Here is a 25,183-nt window from a genome sequence, read left to right as displayed (position 1 = left end):
CTCCCTGACGGCCCCTCTAAGGGCAAATATGTCCAGGGAGCAAAGGGAATTCTTCTTTCTTTTCAGATAGTGTCCATCCCATGCTTTCTGTAATGGGAGGGCTGGTAAGCTAGGAGCAAGGTGAAAAGTATTGCACTATGAAGCGACACAGGCTGTTATATACCTCTGGGGAAATGCTCTCCTTTAAGCTGGGTTTGAGATACTTCCTGGCTGATATTAGGCTTTCAAAGCTTTCTACAATTCTTTGAGTAAGCTACGCTCTGCCTGTCCCATGCTTCTTTGAGCCCCCAGGTAGGATGCTAAGGGGGCTATCATAGCAGGAGAAAATGAATGAGATTGGGGTAGAAGCTGGAGAAGGGAGAAATGAACATATATGGGAGATTAGGAGAGGCACAGAGCATGGATGGGGATGAGTGGGGGAGGCTGGAGAGAGGACAGGGTGACAATAACCAGAGGGCAATTCCTAGTGTTGGAAGTAGGAAGTGATAGAGTGAAAAAGACAGTGAGTATTAGAAAAGTTGTCAGGGAGAGAAAGAATAAGGGTAAGAGATGCAAAAGGAAATAGGAAAGGAACGCTGAGTAAGAGATGTGTAAAACACACACACACACACACACACACACACACACACACACACAGACACACACACACACAGCTATACAGGAGGGCTGGGCCAATAGCAGTCACTGACTACATTGGGCAAATAGAGCTATTTTTCAATAATTTGGAAATCATACCTTGTTTTGTTTAAGGGCACCTTTCTCTTTCATATGAGGGCAGTCCTTTCCCGTCACCACGGCTTTGATATCTGCCACTGGCACTGCAATTCATAAAAGAAAATGAAAGTAACTATACCATGTGAAAGCTTGGATGTCAATAAAGAAGCAGGACTAAGCACTGAGTCTGCTACCACAGTTGCCATTCCCAGAAACTGCTACAAAAAAGAGGAGAGTGGGGGAAAGAGGGAAAGAAATCAAGCAGTGTCCCAAGACTAGAAACTAAGGTACATTTTTATATTCTGGTACAAACAAACCCTGGGGAGAAAAAGCTTGTCTATAAGAAGAGTTTGGTTCACTAAAACAAAGACCTAAAAACAAACAAACAAAAACCATGCAACATAGTAGTGTTCGAACTGATGGCATTAGAAATAACAGTGCTCATAACCGTAACCATGGTACTAACACTGATATCACAGAAAGCTTCCATGTGCCAGGAACAATGCCAAGAGCTTTACATACATCAGTATCTCTTGCTACAGCATCTGCATCTATACAGTTTCTGAGTTTTGGATAATGAGAGAAAGAAGCACTATCTCAAAAAATTTATCTGACTCTAAACAGTTCTGAACTCTCACTCTCCAAAATCTCTCTCTCTACCCTCTCATTAATTCTCACAACAATTCTGTGAGGCAGGTTTTATTATCCCTATTTTACGGACAACAAAACTAAACTCAGTTAAATAAAAGGAACGTTCCTTTCTGATCGGGGACTCTGAAAATAATGCAGTTAGACAAAATGATGTTACCTCTTGTCTTACTCAAAAGTTGGAGGAAGATAAGAAAAGATACAGGAAGGCGTGTGCATTTAAAACTTTTAAAATATCAACTGAGAGACAGAAGACAGTAGGATGGTTTGGAATCTTAATTTAAAACAATGTAAAATCGTCGGTCCCTCTTTAATCCCTAAACCTTCAGTCCCACAAGGGGTTGTATTCCAGGAGCTCACACTGACCAGCGGAGACTCTCAAAGGTGGGAATTTAGGAACTGTTGGAACCAGGTGTGCTCAATTCCTTAGATTCCCTTAATGATGAAGATAATGACATAATTCATAGTTAAATATAAAATGATAGAATGTATAGAATATTAAAACAACAGAACAGGAAGGCCCTCTAGAAGCTAACATTTTTCAAGTACTTTATAATAAACAAACTTTGTCCAAATTTGTTGATACCCCTAGAGCTTTCTCTAACCCTAAGAAGAGGGGGTTTGTGATGGGCTTTCTCGGAAGCTCTGCAGGCTCCCCTGCCATCTGTCCTACTACATCTTGCAGTTTTGATTCTAGACCCTTTTAGCAGACATTTCTTGTGTTCATGAATGGCTGGCTGTCCTCTCCTAGGCACATAGAAAACTCCACCTCCCAGGAACCTTTGCAGTTGGGTGGGGGTCACGTGACTAGTTTTGACCAGTGAAATGTGAGAGGAAGTGCTTCTTTTCTAGTCTGAGGCATCCTCCATTCTGTCTTCTCTGGCTGCAGAAACTGAAGGAGGCACATGTTCCATCCAGATGGGGCAGCTGTGAGGAGGGAAAGCAGCCACTGGCCTGTGTTCCTGAGTGACTGTGTGGAGCAGTCCTTTGTCAACCTTTGTAAGTCATGTGACACAAGTGAGAAATAAACTTTCATTGTGTTAAGCCACTGAGATTTGGGGGTTGTTTGTTCCTACAGTATGGAGCAATGCAATCTCTTGTGGCTGGTGTAACCCTTACCTCAGATACTTTTTCTGCTTCTCTGCCTGGTCCCCTTTGCATTGGCATCTTCCTCTGGGTGGTCCCTATGATTCCTGAACCTACCTTTGACCACGAGCCCTGACTTCAGTTTTCCTTCAATCCACTTTCATAAGCAAAGGTCGGCCTGGTTCCCCTCAGTGGCTGATCTGGAGGAATCACTACCCTAGGAGGGGACATTTGGACACACTGGGAAGTTGGTCAACTTTTCAATGGAAAATCCATCATTGAAGTGAATGTGTGATATAATTAGCAAATCCATTCAAGGAAAACAAAACCTCAAGCCTCAAACAGAGTTTGAGTCACAAGTACCTCATACAAAGTCTTTTGTCATAATACATAGCATGGTCAGTGAACTAGAGAGAGAGGTAAGTTACCCCTTTGGCTTTGAAAACTCATCACATGGAATGGGACAAGAGGAATACCAAAGTCTGTCATGGGGCAGCCTTCAGAATCTCCAATGCCTTCAGAAAGGGCTCTTTCCCATGGGTTTTGTGGCAGTACATATTTTATGTTTTTTATATGCATTGTCCTCTGTCCCAGAGACAAGCTGCTGTATCACTCATAGGATGAAGACTAAAAGGAAAACACAAAATTCTAAAAGTAGCTTTTAAAGGTTGCTTTTTGCATAGTTTGTCTCTAGCTGCACCAGATGATTAGGCACAGGAAGGCTCAAATGCTGTCCTCTGTATTCTCAGGAGCAGAGAGAGACGGGTCACACGCACATCTCCTGAATCGCACTCTAAGGAGGCAGCAGGGGCTTCTTGGTGAAGGCCTTGGATAAGGCCTTTTTGTGTGGAAGAAGATAAAGAAGTGTGGTCCAGAGATGTGAGAACCAGGATGGTTCCCGGTGGAAACATCCACACTTATCTCCTGGGGCATGGCTTCATTTTTTTCAATGCTTTTTTCATTTGGACTGGATTGAGATAATCTTAATTTAACACTCCCGTTTTACAGATGGGGAGACTGAGGCCTAAAGAGAGGAAATCAATTATGCAATGTCACACAGCTAGGGGGTCGGAGCTGAGTTTAGTGCTTTTTTTCTACTCCATGCACCCTTGCTAGGCCACGATTTCTCTCTGTGCTTGGAAGGTGGCGGCACCACAAATCATTCTGAGCACGGCCCCAAATGTAGTTTAATTGTGATTTAAAACAAAAATGCCACTGAAAAAGTAAATGTGGCCACGTTGATGAAAATAGTTTCAGCTTTCACCATTGGGAGCCACACTGAGGCAGAAACCATCTCCAGGAAGTAGCTGGTAAGTCTTGAGCACCTGCTGTGTACACAGCTCTACAGTAGAAACTACTGCTGAGGTATGAAGAAGGGACAGGCTGATCCCAGGACAGGTGAGTGAAGAATCCAGTCTCTCTAATCTGGTGGGTCAGCCATGTAGCCTAGAGTGGTGGGAAGGGCGGTGTCTTTGGAATCAGAGAGCTGGGGTTGGAATTCTAGATCTACCTACTGGCTCTACCACTTTGGGCTTAAGTTCTCAGAGCCTCAGCGTCCATGTCTGCAGTGTGAAACGATAACATTATCTATCTCAAAGGACTGCTCTGAGAGTTGACTCCTAACACCAGAGCCAAGCTCATTGCTGGCTTTTAATCTAGGCAGCATGGATACAGTCATGGGTGACAATCCAGGCCGTGAAATTAGATGGCTGCAATTCCGGTCTTTGCTCTATTTACTAACCCTGTGACTTTGAACACGTTTACTTAGTCATTCCGTACCTCAGTTTCCTCATCTGTAGAATAAAGACAATAATATCTACCTCTTCGGGTTGCTGGGAGAATAATTTACATTAAGCTCTTAGCACTGTGCGCGGCATATAGTAAGCACTCCATAAACATCATTTGTAATTATTCTTGTTATCAATAATGAAAGTTAATTCTCTCTGTAGATGGAGGGACTGAATTGTTCGCTGTGCTTGTGGGGCGAGAGGGGACGTAAGGGGACGTGGACTTTCATAGTTACTGACAATAAAAGGGAAATGAGAAGAGAGACTTCCTAAACTTTTTGGGAAGAAAACAGCTAAGGAGAGGCCCTCAGTGTTCACTCACAATAGCTGAATTATGATGATTTCCTTACAGTAGTTGATTTATCAATATCTCAATGCTCCACACTGAGTAGCGGAAGGTGGAAGACAATCTCGCCCTTGGTCTCAAGAGAGGGCAGTGGTACGCAGCAAGAGCAAAGGCACTTAGCAGTAATTACAAAGAAGTCTCATTTTTCCAGGGGTATAAGGTCTCTGAGTTTTAAAGGCTGCAAGAGGGTGGCTATTTTGCTCTAGGCAGAATGTGGAATTGAAATTAAATGCAACCAGGCAGCGGGTCTGAAGCAGCAAACTTCAGTTTCCCAGGCCAGGGCCTTCTGTCTCCAGCACAGTAAAGCTTCATCTCACTTCCTTACATGACATACCCCCTCCTCTGGCAGGCATGTGCGGACGGGTACGATCTCACCAACACACGCACACACGCACACCCTCCCACGTGCACACATCTGCACAAGTACGCGTTCTTGGCTCATCTTGCAATGGATAAGCTGTTACGGAGCATCTCTGTGGAACTTTGCACTTCTAGATTTCAAAGGCCACAGAGGAAAGGAGTGGACAGGAGTTTTGGAGGCATTGTCAGAAGAGACTGCTGCAACCCTCTTCCAGAACCAGCATCCCTTGGCGGCCACTGCCAAAAGCTGCCTGGAGATTTGCAACTCTGGCCTTATTCTCCTGCAACCACCCTGGCAAGCTGGATCTCCCCTTGCATCAGCACTGCTGGTTCCTGGCTAGCCATTTTCACCCTGGGCTCTTGGAGGTGAGGCCCTTTGGGGGGCATCAGCCCTTGGGCAAGCCCAGGAGCTGCCCGTACACAAGGCTCCAGTGCTACCTCGCCCTTGAGCCTTCTCTAAGAGCAGGGCTAGCAATTCCTAGGCAACCGGCCAGCTAGCATGGGGGTGCTGCGCTCATGCACAGCAAACCCTCCCGCCAAATGCCTATCTTTGGGTTGAGAAGTGGATTACATCTTTATAAACATGGGGATAAATAATAGCCCAGTGAGTGGGGTGCTGATTCACTGGGACTCATGGGGAAGGAATGAGCCAAGCTGTTGTTTGCTCTGTCCTGACCACTTTCCTTCTCTTGGCCAGGCCAAGAATGGCTGCAGCGGATCTCCTACAGAGCTGCTGGTTGCTTCGACCAACAGTAACCTCTAACTCTTTTCATTTAATAGCTGCAGAGCAGTGATTCCACATCACTGGCCCTGGTCAGTTCCTAGTTCATGGGGGAGTTTTCACCAGTGAGTTTTCACTAGTTAATTGCAAATGCAGGAAAATGAGGACACTGGTGTGGGTTTTCATAGAGCTAATTTAATTCAGCAGAAGGGAGGTCCTTTATTCCAAGATTAGGTCCTTCTTACCATTTTTTTTTGTGTGTGTGTGTGTGTGCATGATCAAGAGCTCTCTTTTTTATGAAATAACTGTGATATTAAATTTTAGTTAGACTTTATTTTTTAGCAGACTTTTTTATTTTTTTGCAAAAATTAAAAGTTGGCAGCACACAATCAATCACTTCCAAAAATACTTATTGGTGAAAGCCACATTTGGGGAAATCATTATGTGGAGTGTACAATAATATCTAGCTTAGCTGCTCTCAAACTGGCATGCACATCAGAATCGCCGGGAGGGTCTGTTAAAACACAGACTGCTGGTTGCCACCCCCAGAGTTTCTGGTTCAGCAGGGCTGGGAGTAGGGCCTGAGAATCTGCATTTCTAATAAGTTTCCAGCTGACACTGCAGCGGATGGTCTGGGGTCCCGCGCTTCGAGAACCACTGGACTAGCCTGTCCGTGCTGGGGTGGGGAGGCTTTCTGAACCTTGGAGGGAGGGTCTTCATTCACAGGCAGAGGCCAGGAGCCCCCAGGGCAGGAAGGCACAGAACTGCCCCAGCCTCTCTGCAGCAGTGGATTGCAGATTTTTTTCTCCCCAAGTTTGGGAGCCAATAATGTGGGCAGTTCTCCTAGGAAAGGAGATGAGATTGCTTTCTGAACTAAATGACACTACAAAGACAAGATTGTCCCATTTTTAAGCAGGAGGAAGAGGGAATGTTCCAGGCTGTCTGCCTGAGATGTCAGCACAGAGTCTGAATGTGTCAGGAAATTTCCCACTCATGGTTTATTTTGATGGCTGTGAGTGGTAAGGAAGGCAGTCCAGGTTTGACTTCCATGGGCCTGGGGTGACAGGAGGGGAGGAGTGAGACTCAGCGTAAGGACTCCATCTGGGACACACTTAACACTGCAGGGTCAAGGTGACTTTTAAAAGTTATTTTAAAGTGTTCTGAATATTTTCTCCCTCTGATTTCCCTACCTGGGTTATCTTCTGGCTCTGTGTTCACTTTATCTCATTTCTCTTCCAAATTAGCTGTGCATTTCAATGTTTCAGTGCTTCTGTAATACTTTGTTTAATTTGTACACTTAACACTGCCAAAAAACCTGGTACCTGGTTTCGTGTCGGGCTAAAAGAATCCTGCACATTACTGCCACCTCAAAAGCGTGCGTGCTAAAACAGACAACATGCAGAAGAAGCAAATAAATATACATAATGTATAATTGGAGTAATATTTAGCTAAGAGTAGAGTGCAGTTGATCATAAATTTTTTAAGTGTCCGAGTTACTTCTCTGATGTAAGCTGGGAAGCTAGACATTTCTGGATCTGCGGCTAACTCTGTGTTAGCATTATGGGATATGCTGAACTGTATGAATCCATGTGGTAGGGTCAAGCATGTGAGTTCTGCAAAATTACTTTGGGTCATCAGAAAAAGGCAATTGACAGAAACAGGTTTATGTTGTTTTTGTTCCTTGAAAAAGCACCTGGATGAGTAATGTATAAAGTGGACATTTGAACCTCAAGTTTATGTCTTTGAGGGAAGACACCTAAGCATCCCTTTCACGTTCTTCCCTGTTCAATCCCCAACCCCAAATCCATCACGTTCCTGTACCTGATGGAAATAACAAACGACCACCATTCAGGCCTCCTGCCCGGAGGCGCCACTTACGTTTGTCCTGCAAGGAATCGTGGGGCACTTCTCCCTGAGGACTTTCTTCCAAGTCTCCATAGTGCAGGACCTTGTGATTTGGCGAAAGCCGACAATACCAAAACTTGTCTGAGGGGAAAAAAACAAGTTTACAAGGTAAATGATTCTGGTTTCCAAAAATATCAGCATGGTTATTTCCTAATACTCTTGCCTGGAGGAACCAGCCACTCATTTTATAATATTTTAAACCTTGAAGAAGAATGAATTCTAGGCCCCTGGGCAGTGAGCCCCTTTTTGATTTTGATATTTAGGTATCACCTGTCCTGCCTGGTATACATTTGGTAATCATTGGGAAAGTCATCAAATCCTTCCAGCTCAGTGGCAATAGATCATATGAGGTGGTCGTTTTCAGAGGGTATCGGATTAGTATGCATAACCGCACGGGAACTATTCCTTATTCATTCAAGCCTGACAAAAGAGGGAGGGAGATGTAGAAAAAAACAGCTTTCTTGGAAATCTTCTGCTTCCACTTTTCTCTCTGAGATTCTAGAAAGTTCTGTACAAGGCTGTATTTCAGGTGACACCACAAACCCCTACCTCAGAAGCTAACACACAGATTAATGAACAAATTGTCAGGACACTATTGATACGCAAACGGGTGGGATTCATGAGAAAATCATCTAAATAATGCAGGGATTTATCCAAAGTCTGAGGATAGTCACAATCATTCTCCTCTCCAATTCCTAGAATTTAGTTCTCTGAACAGGCATAACCAGGGCCTTAGTATCATTCTTATAAATAACTCCCTCAACTTTACCCCCTCTGGCTCCCAAATGTAATAAGAAATTTTGAGTAAGTCTGTGAGGCAGGGAGAAAGAGGCAAAGAGAACTGTTTATGGATAAGGAACTAGAATTGTGATAGCAATGTCTGTGCAGCTCTCAAGACTCTGCTTAGATGCCACCCCCCCCTCCCGGGAAGCCCTCTTTGATTGCCACAGCTGAAAGGCCTCTCCCCTTCCTCTGAACTGCTCCACCATCTTCTTTGCACCACTAAGTCAGCTTGGATTGACGTGATTGGTGCCCACATGTTTACCACCTTAGCATTCCCTTTTACTGGTCCTTGGTAAGCAGCTTTCCCTAGTGGGTGTATTGTGAACAATTACTATTGACAGAAGAAGAGGACTCCAGCTCTGACAGTGTGGAAAAGGTAGGGTCTCTCTGATGGCAGCTACTGTTTTCATAACTGCGATATTCCCTTGGCACAGTGCCTGACACATACAAGTTGCACGCTTGGTGCTGGCTAAGTTGAAACAGGAAGACTCAAGGGGACTTGGTCAAAATGCCTAAAGCACAAAGCATCTAACACCTATAACAACTCTTTTTATTTTCCTTACCATTATGCAGTTGGTACACTCTGTGACCTTGGCCAAGTCACCCCATTATTATGCCTGAAACACAAATTGTTTTGAAACCAGTCTGACCAAAAAGCTCCCCATTACATTTTGAGAAAAGTGGTTTTCTACCTAAAATTTCTTTCACTGCAAAATCACATTTTAACTATGCGACTCTTTTGTTAGAAAAAGAGTTTTAAGAATGAAAGTAAAAGCCACACAGTGAACAAAGAAAAGGCCCAAAGTGGATCCACAAAAGGCACGTGTCTCCCGCACCGCTAGCTAGGGTTTGAGAGTTCTCGCGTGTAGTCAGAACATGGCAATCCACGTGTTTAAAGGGATCTGAACATCAGTGGAAAAATTTGAGAGGGATAAAAAGAAAAGAGTAATTGAAGAGCTATGAAAACATCTTGAATGGCTGAATTTTCAAAATTATGTTATATATACACATCAAATGTGGATCCTTTTTCTGGGAGAGAATTTCAAAGGGAGAAAACACAGTTAATCCCTGAGTAATTCACAGCCATTTTAATTAGGCAAATGTGTGATTAGCGGTTTTTCCACGAGGAGAACACATTTGTGAATCTGACTTGTAGCTCACAATAGGGATTGTGAATTCCAGAGGAGGAGGCCACGCGTTTTGAGCATGGAGGGCGCTCTGGGGGCCAGGCCTGGCAGGGATGGGGGCTCCCCCGCCTCCCCACAGGGTCCTATCAGCTGATCTACAAGGCTGTGATGACCATCAAGCCAGCCGGAGAAATCTGCTGTAATGCTTTCCTTCCCCTGCTGCCTCTGGCTAAGTGAGTGGCTGAAGGGTAACACAGGCTGGGAAGGAAGTCACTGAGATGTGGCACTGAGATGTGGCACTGAGATGTGGCCAGCTTACTCTGAGTAAGATCTTAGCCTGCAGTATATAGGAATCCTTTGCTTCACAAGCTGGGGTCAGCTCCAGGGTTTCGCGGTGGTACTGGAAGCCAAAGAGTCAATATGGCACAATCAAAGGAGATCAATTATACTCAACAGATTTTCAGGAGAAAGATGAAGAAATTTAAGTGGCATACAGTAGAACACAGACAGATTTATCGTGGAGTCATAAGTTGCACAACTTAATATTCATGTGTAAGAGATATTGATTTGTAAGACTTCAAAACATCTTGCCGCTATACTTTCAGGATAAATTTGTTTATCCAGTGAATATTTGCAGAGCATCTGCGCTGCACACAGCACTTTACTGAGTGTAGCACAAAATCATTAGCAGGGAAGGCTGACGTGAGGGACAGAGCCAGGGTGCTCAAGGACATGGAGTTCCCTCAGCTAAGAGAAATACATTATTCTGGGGCTGGGAAGTAGGGACCGGGACAAATCAGCAGCTCTGGCTATGTCGTAGGCAAAAATATGAAAAGGGAAGGTCTCTCGTGCAACATGTTCGTACATTCATGAACTAATGGAGAACCGTGGCTATTTATCAGGATTCCAGGGCAAAAGAACCATCTTCTGTGCAAAGTTGCCATCCATGTTTATTTACAAGAAACCCAAAAGGCTACCCGGAACTCTGCCGTAGCAATATCTGGTGTGAAGCTGCCGGAATTTCCTCCATTCAGAATCTTAAATTCCTTTGACTTACATGACGCCACCCTGCCCTGGTTTTCCTCCGACCTCCGGCTGATTCTTCTCTTATCCTACACAGGGTTCCTCTTCCTCTGTCTACAGCTAACATGGTGAAGAGCGGAACGGTCCACACTTCGCTGATGTGAGATAAGAGTTCAGCTCCTGCCCGCCCTATAGGAGGTCTCGCATGGATGACACAATATTGGGACCAAACAGGCTGAGAAACTTGTCTTGATTCCTAACTTAATAGGGGGGACACTCAGCCTGGATCTTTCTCAGGGTAAAAACTGAGAAAGTCCTCCTTAGCTCTGGAAGGTGTAGAGGTTGTGTCCGTCTCGAAGAAAGAGCTGCGATACTGGAGAGCAGAGCTGCCAGCTCCAACCAGCCCCGCACAGACGTGTTTGTTGGGCGAGACAGTTTCATTGTCAGCCACCGGCAGGAGCGTCACTTGCAGTTTCTTTTATGGTAAGACAAATGTGTATTTTCCTTTCAAAACCCAGCGTGATGTTACTTGTTCTTCAATCCCTCTGGGCAATGAAAGAGTGAATTGCGTCACTAAAAGCAATTAGCAGGAAGCAGTGAGAACATTATCAAAGATTGTTTACTGGCATTTAGGAGAAAATAAGAGTTAATATGGAAGTCCTCCAGTCAATTACAAATGAGAGTATGTTAATAGACATCTCTTCATCCCGAAACCCAAAACTGAAAATATCGAGATCCTTCCTTCCTTCCTTCCTTCCTTCCTTCCTTCCTTCCTTCCTTCCTTCCTTCCTTCCTTCCTTCCTTCCTTCCTTCCACCCTTTCTCCCTTCCTCCCTCCCTCCCTCCCTCTTCCCTCTGTGTGTGTGTGTGTGTGTGTGTGTGTGAAGGATCACAGGAAAAAGCTCGTTTCAGAGCTCAGCAGCCTGGTGGGAAGGGTTGATTAAAGCTATTTCCAATGTCACATAGATTATTATGGAGTTAACAACCACTGACAACTGCAATTTTTGCAGTGCTCTATCCAACAAAACTTCCCACAATGATGGCAATTCTCCGTATCTGCTTTATTCAATAGTAAGAAAACAAATCTTAAATTTTCTTTCATTTTAATTAATTTTAAACAGCCACAGGTACTATATTGGACAGTGCAGCTCACTGTCTGTCTCTATCATCCGGGCTGAAGACAAGGTTAGGGCTGGCCACCAGGTTTTAGGGGAGACCAGCAAGCTGAACAATAGCTACCCTTGGTGAGTGCCAAATGCTGGTCAGTCCGGCGAGGCACAGGGCACTGCAAGAACCAAGTCCCAGTCGACTCTGCTGTGGAAGTAGGGGACAATTTGTTTTGGGGGCAGAGCCCACGGTTGGCAGCTGGCTGCTGACCGAGGGCCCTGAGAGCCCTGTGTGAGGGAGGCAGGGCGGTCTTGATTCCTACTAAAGGACATCTTTCTGAAGGACACCTTTAGAGCACACTTCCATCACAATTTTGGATTTTTCCTAGGTTAACCTATAATGGGCCAAGTGTGTTCAGGAGAAGGTCCACTTCCTGCCTAGGGTGGAAACTTTCCAAGTCACAAAAGGAGCCCACAAGAGGGACACAGAAATGTGTTTGAAGGGGAATGTCATCTTCCAGGTGATGAGAGCCAAGATTTCTTTTTTTGTACAGTAAAAAGATTTATTTATTTTTTGCACAGGAAACGACGACTACAGACACAAATGAAGGTCATTCTGCCTTTCACATCTTCCTCATCTGACTGGGCTTTCTTCAAAACCAGAGACTCGTGTTTTGACAGAATTCTGCCCCCCCTGCGCACAGCTGTTCACGGCACATGACTCCAGAGCCCCCGCATCCTTTTTTGTTTAATTTCAGAATATTACGGGTGTACAGACATTTAGGTTACATATATCCATACTTTTAAAGATGACTTGGCCTAACAGATGCCTTAGAGTCACACATCTGGCCCTGATGCTTATTAGCTGTGGGGCCTTGGCCTAATTATAAAATATTGAGGGATGTTCTTCATGTGAGTAGTGATCGTAATTATCTGCATAGAACGTATGTATATAAAGCTTGCATCCTGCCTCTTCCACGGAGCTGCCTCTCGGTAACATTTGTGCCTTCCTGCTCTTCCAGCCAGCAAGAGACTCTCTTGTCCACACTACTGGTCCCTCCACCTTTTGGTTGGGCACAGTGATGATCTGTTATTCTATTCCATTGGAAAGTGCCTTTTGCCTGAAAACAAACTGGCTTTTCTTCATTCGAAAATATGTATTTGTTTGTCTGTATCTCTTTTTGTCAGAATGAGTTATGATCAGATTTAATAAAATATTAAAAGAAAATTTCAGTCAAGGACAGAGGAAGGTACAACCTGCCTTCCCCAAAAGTGTTCTTTTGGGGAAGGCAGGTTGTACCTTCCAGGTGGTCCCTGTGCCTGAGCAACCTGTTTGGCTCTAGGTGATCTGACCCGGCCACAAGGGCAACGTGAGTGAGGCTCACAGGCCTCGCGGGTGGAAGAGGGATGTGCACGTTTTCCCAGCCTTGAGTTCCAAGATGTTTGCCTTGTTAGCACTTAGAGAGGGAATGCTGGTCAGGGAAATGGACAATGTTCTCAATGAGAGGTTTCATACTATCATTTCTCTTTTTTTTGTTATAAATATTTTAGTATTTTATTTAAAATTTTACCGTAAAAGAATTTTTCTTTTTTTTAATTTCAGGAAATCATTTTTCAGTATGACTCTCCAGTGTTTAGCCCTGGGCTCTTGTCAAGACCATTGAATGTAAGTGACTGTGAAAGACCTTAATCTCTGACATAGGAGGCAAGTAGGGGGCAGTTCTTGAGTCTACAGATTCCTATGAAGCCAACAGTGTCCCTAACACAGGCAGCTTCTGGGATTCCATCTTAACTGTCCCCTGTAGGAGGCCAGGGGACACAGGAGCAAGACCGTTTCTGCTGTGAAGGACCCCACAACCAGGGCCTTCTACTCCGTGGTAGGGCAGAGGAGTGATGCGGGCATGTGACCTCCAGTGCCACTCTACCTGCTGTGCTCAAAAATCCATATGTTGAGGAACCATGAGCTAAAATCAATAACCGATATCATGAATGAATGTTTGGTAATCTGCCAAACACCATGCTAATTGCTATGGATGTATAATTTTATTTAACTTATACAGCTCCTTGACACGGGAACTAACATCACCCTCATTTGACAGAAGAAGAAAGAGAAACACAGAGACACTGAGCAGGGTGTCCACGGCACCTCTGTATTAACTCTTACCTGTACCTGTAGCTAGTGAGTGCACAGCAGGGACTTGAACCCAGCTTACTCTGTTGCACCAGATTTGCTGCCTCCCAGTTCTAATGTGGTCAGAGCCCCCAGAAACCCAGATTTATGTATGTCTGCATCACGCTACCCAAGTGGGCAGAATTGCACAAGGGACAGGCAGCACGATGGGCAAGTATCAACTCGGCGATCTTCCAGCCAACCGAGGCCCAGCCACGGCCTCTGCATTTGTTCCTCCGCTTTGCAGGTATGTGAGACTGGAAGCTCTTTCGTATTTGCCCTTGTAAAGTTAACTCCTTAAATCTACTCATCTGCATCCTATTCGCTGTCGGACAGGTTTAGAGGGAGCGTGGCCGTGGCTCCTGCACGGGGGCACCTGCTCTTTAACCTGTGATGCCACCTGGCAGGCAGGTGCTCAGCCCAGTGTGAGGTTTCAGGTGGACGTGCATCTTTCTCCAGCGCATTAAAGACGGCACGTTCTCATTAATCTGTGTAGATCTAAATGGAATGTTTTGATGGGGTGATAGGAAATCAATTTCAGCACAGTCTGCTTTGAATCCCTATTTTTAAGCACAGAGCCAGTCACCAGATTTCAGTTCCATTTACCAAATACCAAAAAGCCTTTCTTTCTGCACTCCGAAGGATGATTTTGTATTAAACACAGATGGTCATGCTCCATGGGGAGCTGAACTAATAAATTTATAATCTAGATGCTAATTTTTTTTTTGTTCATGAGGTAATTCATTTTTAGAAAATCGGAAAAAATTTACAAATCAGGAACGAACATTTTTTTAAACCCAAAAAACCCTGTAATTATTATATTCCATCTAGAAACAGGGTTATTCTGGTAGAACCTACTCATTGCAACCTAGAACAGGAAATTTCATGGTAAAATAGACCAGAAGGTTAAACTTGGTTCTAAGGATTCAACTTCCAAAGGATTCTAGCTGGGCGTCGGTGGAGGCATTGGGTGGTATATCTCAATTTGCCATTCCCCACCCCCAAAATTCTGTGCCCTTTGCCCAGTGTCAAGTCAATGTAAACTTTATAGATCATCTCAATGGGACCATATACCCTGAACATTGATTTTTCCCAAAGGCGGCGAAGTGATCAGGGCACACAACTGACTCTGGCTAAATGGCACCACCCACTAGCAGCCATGTGGCACTCAGTGGCAAAGAATGGGTCTTCAGGTCCATGGGTCTTCTGGTAATTCTGGACTTTGATTCTTTCTGGGCATGGGCGGGGACCAGAACTTACCTGGACTGCTCTTCCTGTCCCAAATAACAACACTGTATGTCCCACCCTTAAAGCAACACCACGCCCCTGTGGTTCTCCAGGGAGCAGGCCACTGTTCACCCTGCCCAAGTCGGGAGTGTCTCAGAAGCAATGCCTACCTTGCCTCCGCCGGGCGTTGAGTTTCCTAAAGCAGGTCCCTTCCACAAGGCGGTTCAGGCGTTGTTGTTTGATCAGCTCTAAGATTTCTGGCTGAATCTTCTCCTTTAGTTCCCTGTTGGAGGAGAAACACATATTCCGCAGCATGCCTCAAGAGACAGTGCAAGGTTAGTGCGCATCATGGGCAGATGGGCAGTGGAGTGCGAGCTGCATGTTTTCCTGAACATTCCGGTATCTCCCAAGTCGGAGCTTTAGAGAATCGTTTATTAAGTGTCAGCGGCCAGGGTTATCTGTTACAATAACACTATAGATTCTCTGACATTTACAAAATATCCACAAAAGCACCAGCCAGTGATGTTTTTCCAGAATAAAGTGTCCTGAGAAATGTCTTCTTTTGTTTTATGAAGCCACAGATACAAACTTATGCAAAAATCCATTCAGCTCTGCCAAGACAATAAATCCTTGGTCGAATTTTTATTTTTATTTTGCAGATGGTAAACTCCCAGACTACATTTGTGATCTGATCAAACAGGAATATTGGGAAACCATGTGGTTACTATTCCACAGCAAACACTGTATCATGAGCAAACCACAGGACAACCTTTGCTTTCAATTCCATCGCTCACAAATGGGAACAACAACACTGCCCCAGATTCTAGCCCACAGAGATTGAGATAATGATGGGATAAATTAAAGATTATTTGCATCTTGTCTCAGGCTAATATGATGTAATTTAGTTTGGGATGCACTATGCTACGAAGTAAGATGATAGAGTGAAATGGTTTCCAAGTCTTCTTCTTTTTTTTTTTTAGAGCACAGAGTTTTATCCTAGGACATTTTATGTAGTGTACTAGCATTTGAGTCTTGCCAGAGATGTTCTAGTTGAAGCTGGACAGGGAGACCCAGAGCTGCCCCCTCAGAGCAGTGCTGCAAGTATTGGCTAGAACACAGATCTAGAAGTCAGAAGGCTAGTGTTTCAGTCTAGGCTTTGCCCGTGAGCATTTCACCTGTTTCATCTGTCTCAGTTTCCTCAACTGTAAAATGGAGATAAGAATCTTTCCCGGAAACTGCTATAACTCTCAAGGGAGACAGTGTGAGCACAAGTCTCTGTTAAACATTGAGCGGAAAGGTGAGGCGTTACTGAATTTGCTTTGGTAATATTCTCTCCTTTCCTCGGGCCAAACAATCCATATGCCCAAATCACACTGCAGTCAAGCCTCACAAATTCATCAGCTTCTGCCTTAACTCTGGACTTGCCCTGACCCCGGGATGCAGGCAACCTGTTCTCACGTGGTGCTCCCTTCCTAGGTGGGAAAGGTACTCATGCTTAGTATGTGCCGGCTATGAGCCAGGTAGTGCACTGTGCAATTTTAGCTTAATTAACCTCTTTCCCCACCTTCCACCCACAAAATCCACTTTTGGGGATAGGTATTAATAGCATCATTCCCATCTTACAGATGGGGAAACAGCTCACAGAGGTTAAGTGTAGAATATGGGCACAGACTCAGGTCGTCCTTGTGCAAGTTGCTTCTATTTATGCATGAGAAAAAAAAAAAAGGAAAAATAGTTGCATAAAAGGATCTGGCCATCTACCAGAGTATTCTAGTTATTCTAGTACTCCATTAATACATTTTTTGGAGGCTTAAATGGCATCAAACATCTTGTCATTTGATACTGCTCCAACTGAACATCTATAAAGCATGAAATGGAAATTCAGCCTTAATAATGCAGCTTGGAATGTTTGTAAAGTCTTCCCTGTGCAGGTCGCTTAGGGTCTCATCTCAGGCTTTCAGATCACTAAAACTATTATCAGTGTTCGGCTCTTGTAAAATGGACTCAGTACACTGCAGCTCTGAAGAGCCCTGCACTGAATGGAGAAGAAGGTGGGGCACCGCCAGGCCAGTCACCCGTGGCAGTAAATCACTGTCCTGACTTCCAAGTCTGGGCGACTGGGCAGAGAGGAAGGACGGCACCCGGAGACAGAGAAAACACGGGAGAAAGAGTTTTGGAATTTCATTAGTTCTTAGGTCATCGATGTATCTTTAGATAATGGTTTTGCTAGGCTCAGGCTGAGTTATTAAAATGGAGAGGAGGATGCAGAGATGAGGACCAAAAGGAGGAAATAATGGAAAGAACTTCTGAGTAATCCTAATTGATGCTGAATGACTTTTTAGTGTAAGACTCAGACGTGCTCATCATGACACACTTCATCACAGGACCATCTTCTGGGACACACTATCAGGATAAGTAAATCTGCTGCTGTCAGAGCCATCGGTGTTTTGTTAAGAACCCCCAGGGATTCCAACACATAATCAGGCAATGAGGAGAACAGGACAGCTTTTTCTCTTTCTAAGCAATTTCTTCTTCTTTCCTTGCAAATGAACTCGGTAGCTATGAAATTCACACATATTAGGAAAACATAAGAGATCTTTACACTGTGTTTCTGTGGCTGAGCTCTGACCTCTGGGGTAAGTCAGATAATAACACCATGGGCTATAACTAGGGTTTGAAATTCTCAGCTTGGGGTCAGGGAGGCTGGGGTCATGGGTTCACTGGCTTTGCTTTGATAAATATCCTCCTAATTCTACCCCAAAACCTTGCAAGTACATAAAAGGAGGAAGATTAAAGGAGGAAGGATTTAAGGAGTGTGTGAAGAGCAATTCAAAGTCTAGCACTGTTTCTGGAAAACAATTTCAAGTCCAGGCTCAACAAGGTCACTGCCACACAGGGAAGGCAGACGGCACCATTAGACTGGTGAGATTCCTTCTTTGACTCGGGGTCTGCCCAACTGAGCTGCTACCCACTGTGCATCTAGAACAGGGGTTGAAAAACTTTTTATGTAAATAGCCAGATAGAAAATACTGTGGGCTTTGTGGGCCATATGGTTGGTATCTGTCTCAACTACTCAACTCTGCCCTGATAGAGTGAAAGGAGCCATCGACAGCTCATAAACAAATGGGTGTGGCTGTTTTGAAATAAAACTTTATTTACAAAGACAGGTAGTGAGCCAGGCTTAGCCCAAGAGCCATAGTTTTCTGACCACTGATCTAGAAGGGTAACATGGAGACTCTGGGCTAAGTGGCAGTGTCAGTTTCATGGAAATTAATCTGTTTCTGTCTCAACACTGGTGTGCCTCAGGTCTTAGTCCCTGAACCTCTCCTGTTCTTTACTTTATAGACTCATGGCTCTAAATGTACATACTTTAGGCTGACAACTCCCAAATGTATATTTCCAACCTAGACCTCTCTGCTGAACTCCAAACTCATTTGTCCGACTGCCTACTCAGATGTCTCCTAGCTTGAATGTGTCCAAAGCTGAACTCCTGAGCCCCTTGTCCAGACCTGCTCCACTCACTCGTCCTTCAGTTGTCGACTTCTCTTTCTCTCATACCCCACATCTAATCAGTCAGGAAATACTACTGTCTCCTATCTTCAAAATTTATCTGACTTTTAGTAGATACTCCAGATTGGAAGTTACTGAAATACCTTCCTCACTGATCTCCCTGCTTCCAAGCTTGCCTGCTTAGAGTCTATTCCCAATACAACAGCTAAAGGGATTATTTGAAAACCTAAGTCAAACCACATCTGTTCTCTGCTCAAAACCCTCCAACGGCTCTCCAATACAAGGCCCTGTGTAAGAGGCTCCCAGCTACCTTTCTGGCCTCACCTCGTATTGCTCTCCCCCTCAGTAATTCTGCTCCAGCCACACTGGCCTCCTGGTTATTCATCGAACACCCAGACCTTCTCCGACCTCAGGGCCTTTGCACTGGTGGCTCTCTCTGCCTAGAACACTCTTCTCCTAAATACCCACATGGCTTGTTCCCTTAGGCCCTTACATGTTTTTACTAAAATGCCCCCTTCCTAATTAGAGAGATCTACACTAACCACTCTACTTAAAATTGCAAACTCCTTCTCTTATCCTTCTCTGTGTTTCCATTGCATGTCTCTGGTCTTAAGGTACTGTCATCTTATTTACCATGCTGTCTGTTTTTCTCCCCACTAAAATATAATCACCATGGGGGTGAGGATTGTGTCTGTTCTCTTCACTGCTGAAACACCAACACACAGAGCAGAGGCTGGCGCATGGCAGGCACGCAAGAAATATTTGCCAAGTGTTTTAACACTGAACAATGTACAGCAGACCAGACTGTCCTACCTGCATTGCTTATGAGAAAGCTCTGAGTGAAGTCTTTGGTTGATCTTTAGCAAGAGTGCAGATTTGCAGGGTAGGGATCGGTTTTATTTCTGGCTCTAATTGGTTTTACTTTTTTCTTTCTCACCTGTTTCCACTGTATTTCTAAGACAAGGTGAGGTATATACAAATACATTGACAGTGTCAGTTTTACCATTTATATATTTTACAGCATCAAAACTTGTTAAGTTCTCTTTATAGACTAAGAAGAGTGACTGTTTCTCTGAGTGGACATTATGTGCCAGCCGTATGCTAAGCGATTGTCATGCACCACTTTGTTGAATCCTCATAACAACCCAATGACGTAGACACTCTGCATTTTCAGAGAGGAGAGAAGCAGGCTTAAAATGGGTTACATAACTTGCCGAAGGAGCCACATTTGTCAGTGGTAGCTAGCACTGGAATCTGACAGCAGGTCTGTTGGCAACCTGAGTCCGGTGTCACACGTTTCACTTATCTGCTTCACCGCCGTTTGTCCTTGCATCTTCCCTTCCCCTCCATCGTGGTGTTAAATGACCTATTTTTGGACTCTTCAAGCTTTTTATATCCATTAACTTGGACTAATTGTGTGGATGGACTTATCATCCCTGTTAAGTCACACTAAATAGGAAATATCAAAACCCCCTCTTTGAAATAATTAATCAAGAGCTAGGAAATAAAACAGAGCTCCTTCAGCCCACTGAATATATTAATATATTCCCCCACAATATTTGGTCACATGTGGTTAATATTTTTCCTCCCAGGAAACATAAACATTTTATAACAACAAGGTGTGTGGCTCAAGGTGACTGCGTGGAACTGAGGTTTGCTGCCATGCTGTGTGGGAGCAGGAGAGTGCCATGGGGTCCGACAGGCCGCGGGGGTTGGGGGGTGGCCCTACGGTAAGTGGGGTTCCTTGATGGTGGTCAGGCCCCAGCCACGTTGTCGTCCCTGTCTGCAAAGTGAAAGCTTCAAGTTGACAGCCTTCTGGGTGCCTTTCGGCTGTAAAATTCCAATATCCCAATCCCCAGCTTGGGTTAGATATGCCTCCTGTGTGCTTTTACAACAATCTATGTGTGCTTCCTGTATCCAAGCACTGAGCCCAGTTGTGGTAGCTTTTAAAGCCTGGGATAGTGGGAGATCAAGTGTCTCTGCATCTCTGCCTGTCCCCAGAACCTTGGGCAGGGCTTGGCATGTAGGAGTTGTTCAATACATGTTTGTTAAATGAATTAATGAATGAATGAAAAAGCGCACACGTGGTCTATTCCTTTCTCTTAGGTAACTTGGGTTTATCATGTGAGCCATTTTGGTAGCATTTAGACTTCATCTAACCCCACAATGAGTTCTTGTCTAGTAGATCACTCTAATAGACAAAACAGATCACTGAGGAATAGATGACTCTAACAGATAAAACATATCCCAGCTCCTGTCTGCTGTTTTCAGAGGCTGAGATAATGATTAAAGTGGTCCCTGACCTTCTCATTTAAATGCTGTGGCTTCGAGCAAATCTTTACGACTTTGATGCAACTATATATGCCAACGACCCCAGTGGGCCATGGTGCTTCTCAGTCCATGGCTGAGGGATGAGGCAAAAGCTACATCCAAACAGACTTCCTTTATATTTGCATTGCTTCTCCTTACATAAGAAATGTAAAGATTAAAAGAAAAAAAAAAAACAAATGTAAAGAAAAGAGCTTCTTGTAATAAAGGGAAAAGAAACTTCAGAATGTCACAGGCAGAGCCTTAGGAAGTGAAGATATAAAGCCAAAGCAGGAGCAAAATGTTCACACTTGACATGCAGTTAACATTCTTACTTGGAACAAAGTCATGATCAAACATTAATTTAGAATCACTTGGCCTTAACTGAAGTGATTCCTCAAGTCTCCCTTTAGGCTTTAAGAATTATTGTCAAAAGCGTAATAAAATGTCTTTGTGTTTACACATCTGCTGAAACAGATGTTATGGAATCCAGTGTTTCAGTGCTGTAGGCCGGGGGGTGGGAGAAGGAGTCACTGTCCCTCCTAGCAGGTAAGAAACTGCATTCCCAACGAGACAGTTACTTACCCGAAGTGCTTTCTGCTCAGTGTTTCTGGCTGTTTCCGTCTTCTGGCTGGGGACCAGTGCAAAACCCCAGCGGTGCCTCTAGTAAGGGCTGGCTGGTGCTTGCGGGGCACGACTCAGGTTTTGCAATGATGGAAGCCAAAGCCCCTTGGAAGCATTTTCCCTCCCCTGCTAACTGCATGCCAACTAATGTCTGTGTAGGGTCTACTCTGCAGTTTCTAACAGTACTTCTTATAATGTGAAAACAAACGTGCTGGTAGGGGTTATGGCTTGGCTATTGTCTTCTCAGACCTGTGCATTTTTTTGAACCTCATTTCAGTCTCTCACATGGCAGATCCGAGTTCAAGTCCCAGATCCTCTGGTTGTTAACAAGGTCCTCACCTCTCCAAACTATGTCCTAATCTTTGAATGGAAATGAGACCTGCCTATCTTATAGGGATGCAAGGAAATGAAATAGCATGAGGGATGCTTTGCAAATTGCCAAGCGTGAAAAATGTCAAATATTTGAGTGCAAGAAACAGAAAGAGAAAGAATCAGAAACAGAGAGACTACTACGCGTGTGTGTTGGGCAGGGGGACTGTGTGTTGAAGACGGGCTTCGGAATCCCACCTATGTTTGTTACGAGTTGGCTTCATGCGAAAGTTTAAAAGAAGCGGTGTCCAGTCTTCTGAGGACAGAATGAGAAGCACCTTTCCCTATTTCCTTCTCTTTAAAATAAAATAGAGGCTAATGAAACCGACCTAGCTCTTAGAAACAGGCAAGGGAAGATAAACAGCCCAGTTTTTAGAAAAGATGAAGCATGCAAAACAGTACTCAAGTTAGAGGTTCAGAACAATTTAAAATGGAGATATGTGAAATTCTGCAATGGTTGTAGATGCATGTGATGCAAAGTCCTGCAAAAGGGGCCCCTCCTGCCTCCCCACCGTAGGCCTGTAGGTTCACAGTCATGAGGACCAGCGAGCATGCTCCGATGCCAACCAGTGCCTGATCAGGGAGAAGATGGATCTCCTCCTCTGAAGGTCTTACCCCCACTCACTCGCAGTCACACTCTTTCCATCTGCATATTGCCTTAATTCTTGGTGGGCCTCATTCCGGCTGGATCAGACCATCTTGCCACTTAAAGGGCATCCACACGGAAAACAGTTTCATTGGCAAAAAAAAAAAAATTTGTTCCCAGTGTTGGCAAAGGCCCAAAACTTTTTAGCTACAGATTCCCAGAGAACTTGTCAGTAACTGGGTCAGTTCCTGGTTCGGACCCATTCTGCCTGCACCTGGTCCACCCCCACTCAGCCCAGCCCACCCGGCTCTTTCTAACGGAGCTGCTGAGACTCCCCTAACTGAACTGAGATCCTTTAGAATGTCTTCTGTGGGCTTTCCCTAGTGAGCTCACAACTCAGCCCATCTCTGTGCTCAGCGATCACTCTAGAAATGGTGGGTCACAAACAGCCTTTGGGGACATAGAGGTCGGTAGCGGGTAACTTACAAAATCGGGCGAGACTGGAAATCTTCCTGGTTCATCCTCTCAGACTGGCGGATTTTCAGGATCTCGGTGTAGCTCAGGTTCTGCAGTTTGCTCTTGAACTGGTCCAGAGAGCTAGGCTTGGTTGTAAGCGCTCTCATAACCTGCTCCTTCACCACCTGCATTACCTGTGGGGGAAGGGAAGACTGTCATTTGCCTGGGGGCTGACCTCTCCCGTTCAGAAAAATCCTCCAGAGTTAATGGCCTCCTGCCTGCCGGTCCCATCTGCACTCTCAGCCAAAATCTTGAGCATGCTTTTCCAAGGAGTGCACTACCATTTGCATGTCTTCCATTTTCTCTTGCACGGTTGGAACCACAAGGAAGGAATTGGATTGACTTAAGTTGAAACTGGGCGGGAGAGGGGAGACTTGGGGTGGGAGGTGTGCTCCATTTGCCTGATATATTATGTGACTGCTGACACAACACTGTAAACAATGCCAACTCAAGAGTCAGGAAGGAACGAAGGCCAAGCAACAGCTAGAAGCCTGCATAGTAATTATTTTTTCCAGGAGAAAATTGCTGAGATACAATTAACTGTGGAAGTTTGGTTGGCACCGGTTCAAATGAATGTGAACAGATACCCACACCCGCCCCTCCCAGACTGTTTTCCCCATGTAGTTAAGGCCTGAGTGTTCATACAAATTATGCATTTGGAAATGTGCATGTGGTATTGCCTCTTTGAGCCAGGCACTAAAAAAAGAGGTTTATTAAATTAGAACAGACACATCCCATTGGAAGCATCAAGAAAAAAGAAGAATATGGTAATTTGCTGCCTCAGGACAGGTCTAGCCTACAAGGAGGCAATTAACCACCGCTTCTATTAATGTGGATTCATCTTCATCCGAATACATAAAACAGGAAAAGGCCAGAGAACACAGAGGCATCCAAGGGACTTGTTGTAATTTTGCTGCGGCTTTTTTCACCCTCCATTACAGATGAGAACAAGTGTTACCATTTATAAACTATCTACTACGTGCCAGATGCTATGGTAGGTACTTTTAAATATGTTTTCTCTCTTCGTCCACTCAGTTGAATCTATGCGGTAGATATTACCATCATCTCCACTTTACATATGAAGAAACTGAGGCTTGGAAACATTAAAAGGCTTCAAAATCATAGGGTTGATTGGTATGTAGATGAATTGGGATTCGATCCCAGGATTGTAACCACTCTACTACACTGCCACCCATGGCACCATTCTTGGTGTCCTTTGGGAACTTAAAAATAAGACAGAATCACATATGTGCCTCTGCTGTATGTTGAGTTCTGTGCCAGGCACTTTGCTGTTCATCACTTCATTGAATCCTCCTCCAATAGAGTAGATGTCATTACCACTCTTTTAAAGGTAAGGGAACTGAGGCTGAGAAAAGATCGATGACTTGCTAAGATCACACATATGTAGCTGAATCCCAGGATACCAAGTAGCCTAGTATGATACATGCAGCACAGACTTGACGTTGAACAAATAAGCATGAGATGTGGGTTTTGCCTTCTGTGGACCAATAAGAGAGGTAGACAAGGCCAAAGATCATTGCAATAGAAGTATGGAAATGATAAAGAAGACAGACTGACGGATTTTGTAGGTAGGTGGGGAGGATTTCAATGAAGAAGACATTTCATATGGGTTTTGAAGCAAAAATGGGTACTCAATCCGGGTGCAAAAAGATGAATAATCTGGAATACCACCATATATTAGCCACTTTGAACTTGGCCTATATTTGAATTAGAACCAATTACAAAAGCATCGTTTCATGACCCCAGCATAATGACATACAGGAAAATTTACAGTTGACCTTCTACCTGATCTGCTTCTTTTTTTAACTGATGCAAAATGCTAAATTTGGGGTGCTTGGCAAGTTTTGAAATTGTGACCACCTTACATCATATGGCATAAATGATGGTTAAATTTGGTGAAGACTGAACTATTAATATAATGTTCTACAGGGGCAGCCTTTCTCCCCAATAGAGAGACTCAGATTTGAGCCAAGGAGACCATTATTGTCTCCCAGTGATATCTGGCTTCTTGTGGGAGGTAAGACAAGTACAAGAGGCAAAGAGAGAGCAGAATACTAAAAAGGAAGATGAGACTTTTAAATAGAATCAGGTTAAAAGTAAGAGTTTTGGAGCTATCTTTACTCCCCTCATTTAACAGATGAAGAAAAATAGCAGTTGAGAGGGACAGGTGATTCCCTCACTGTGTGTGTTTCTTAGGGGGCTATCACAGAGATGACCATGTTCCCACACATCTGCCTGGACACAACGA

At 44.3% G+C, this 25,183-nt stretch overlaps 1 protein-coding gene across 7 annotated transcripts in view; it reads right to left on the bottom strand.

The window, feature by feature from the left end:
* Window positions 1-25,183, bottom strand: part of ELMO1 (engulfment and cell motility 1) — a 504,832-nt gene that overhangs the window by 15,497 nt on the left and 464,152 nt on the right. For all 7 annotated transcript variants that reach the window (XM_012777572.2, XM_076006306.1, XM_012777576.3 and 4 more), the window contains 4 exons: window positions 22,885-23,048; window positions 15,173-15,285; window positions 7,541-7,648; window positions 736-818 (listed from right to left, as the gene is read on the bottom strand). In XM_012777572.2, the coding sequence (XP_012633026.1) occupies window positions 736-818; window positions 7,541-7,648; window positions 15,173-15,285; window positions 22,885-23,048 (468 nt within the window). The remainder of the gene's footprint in view (window positions 1-735; window positions 819-7,540; window positions 7,649-15,172; window positions 15,286-22,884; window positions 23,049-25,183) is intronic.

The sequence above is a fragment of the Microcebus murinus genome, chromosome 9, assembly GCF_040939455.1.
Source record: "Microcebus murinus isolate Inina chromosome 9, M.murinus_Inina_mat1.0, whole genome shotgun sequence".
In the NCBI taxonomy this organism is placed as follows: domain Eukaryota; kingdom Metazoa; phylum Chordata; class Mammalia; order Primates; family Cheirogaleidae; genus Microcebus; species Microcebus murinus.
The sequence above is the reverse complement of the archived record's forward strand: the minus strand, read 5'-3'. Positions and strand labels throughout refer to the sequence as shown.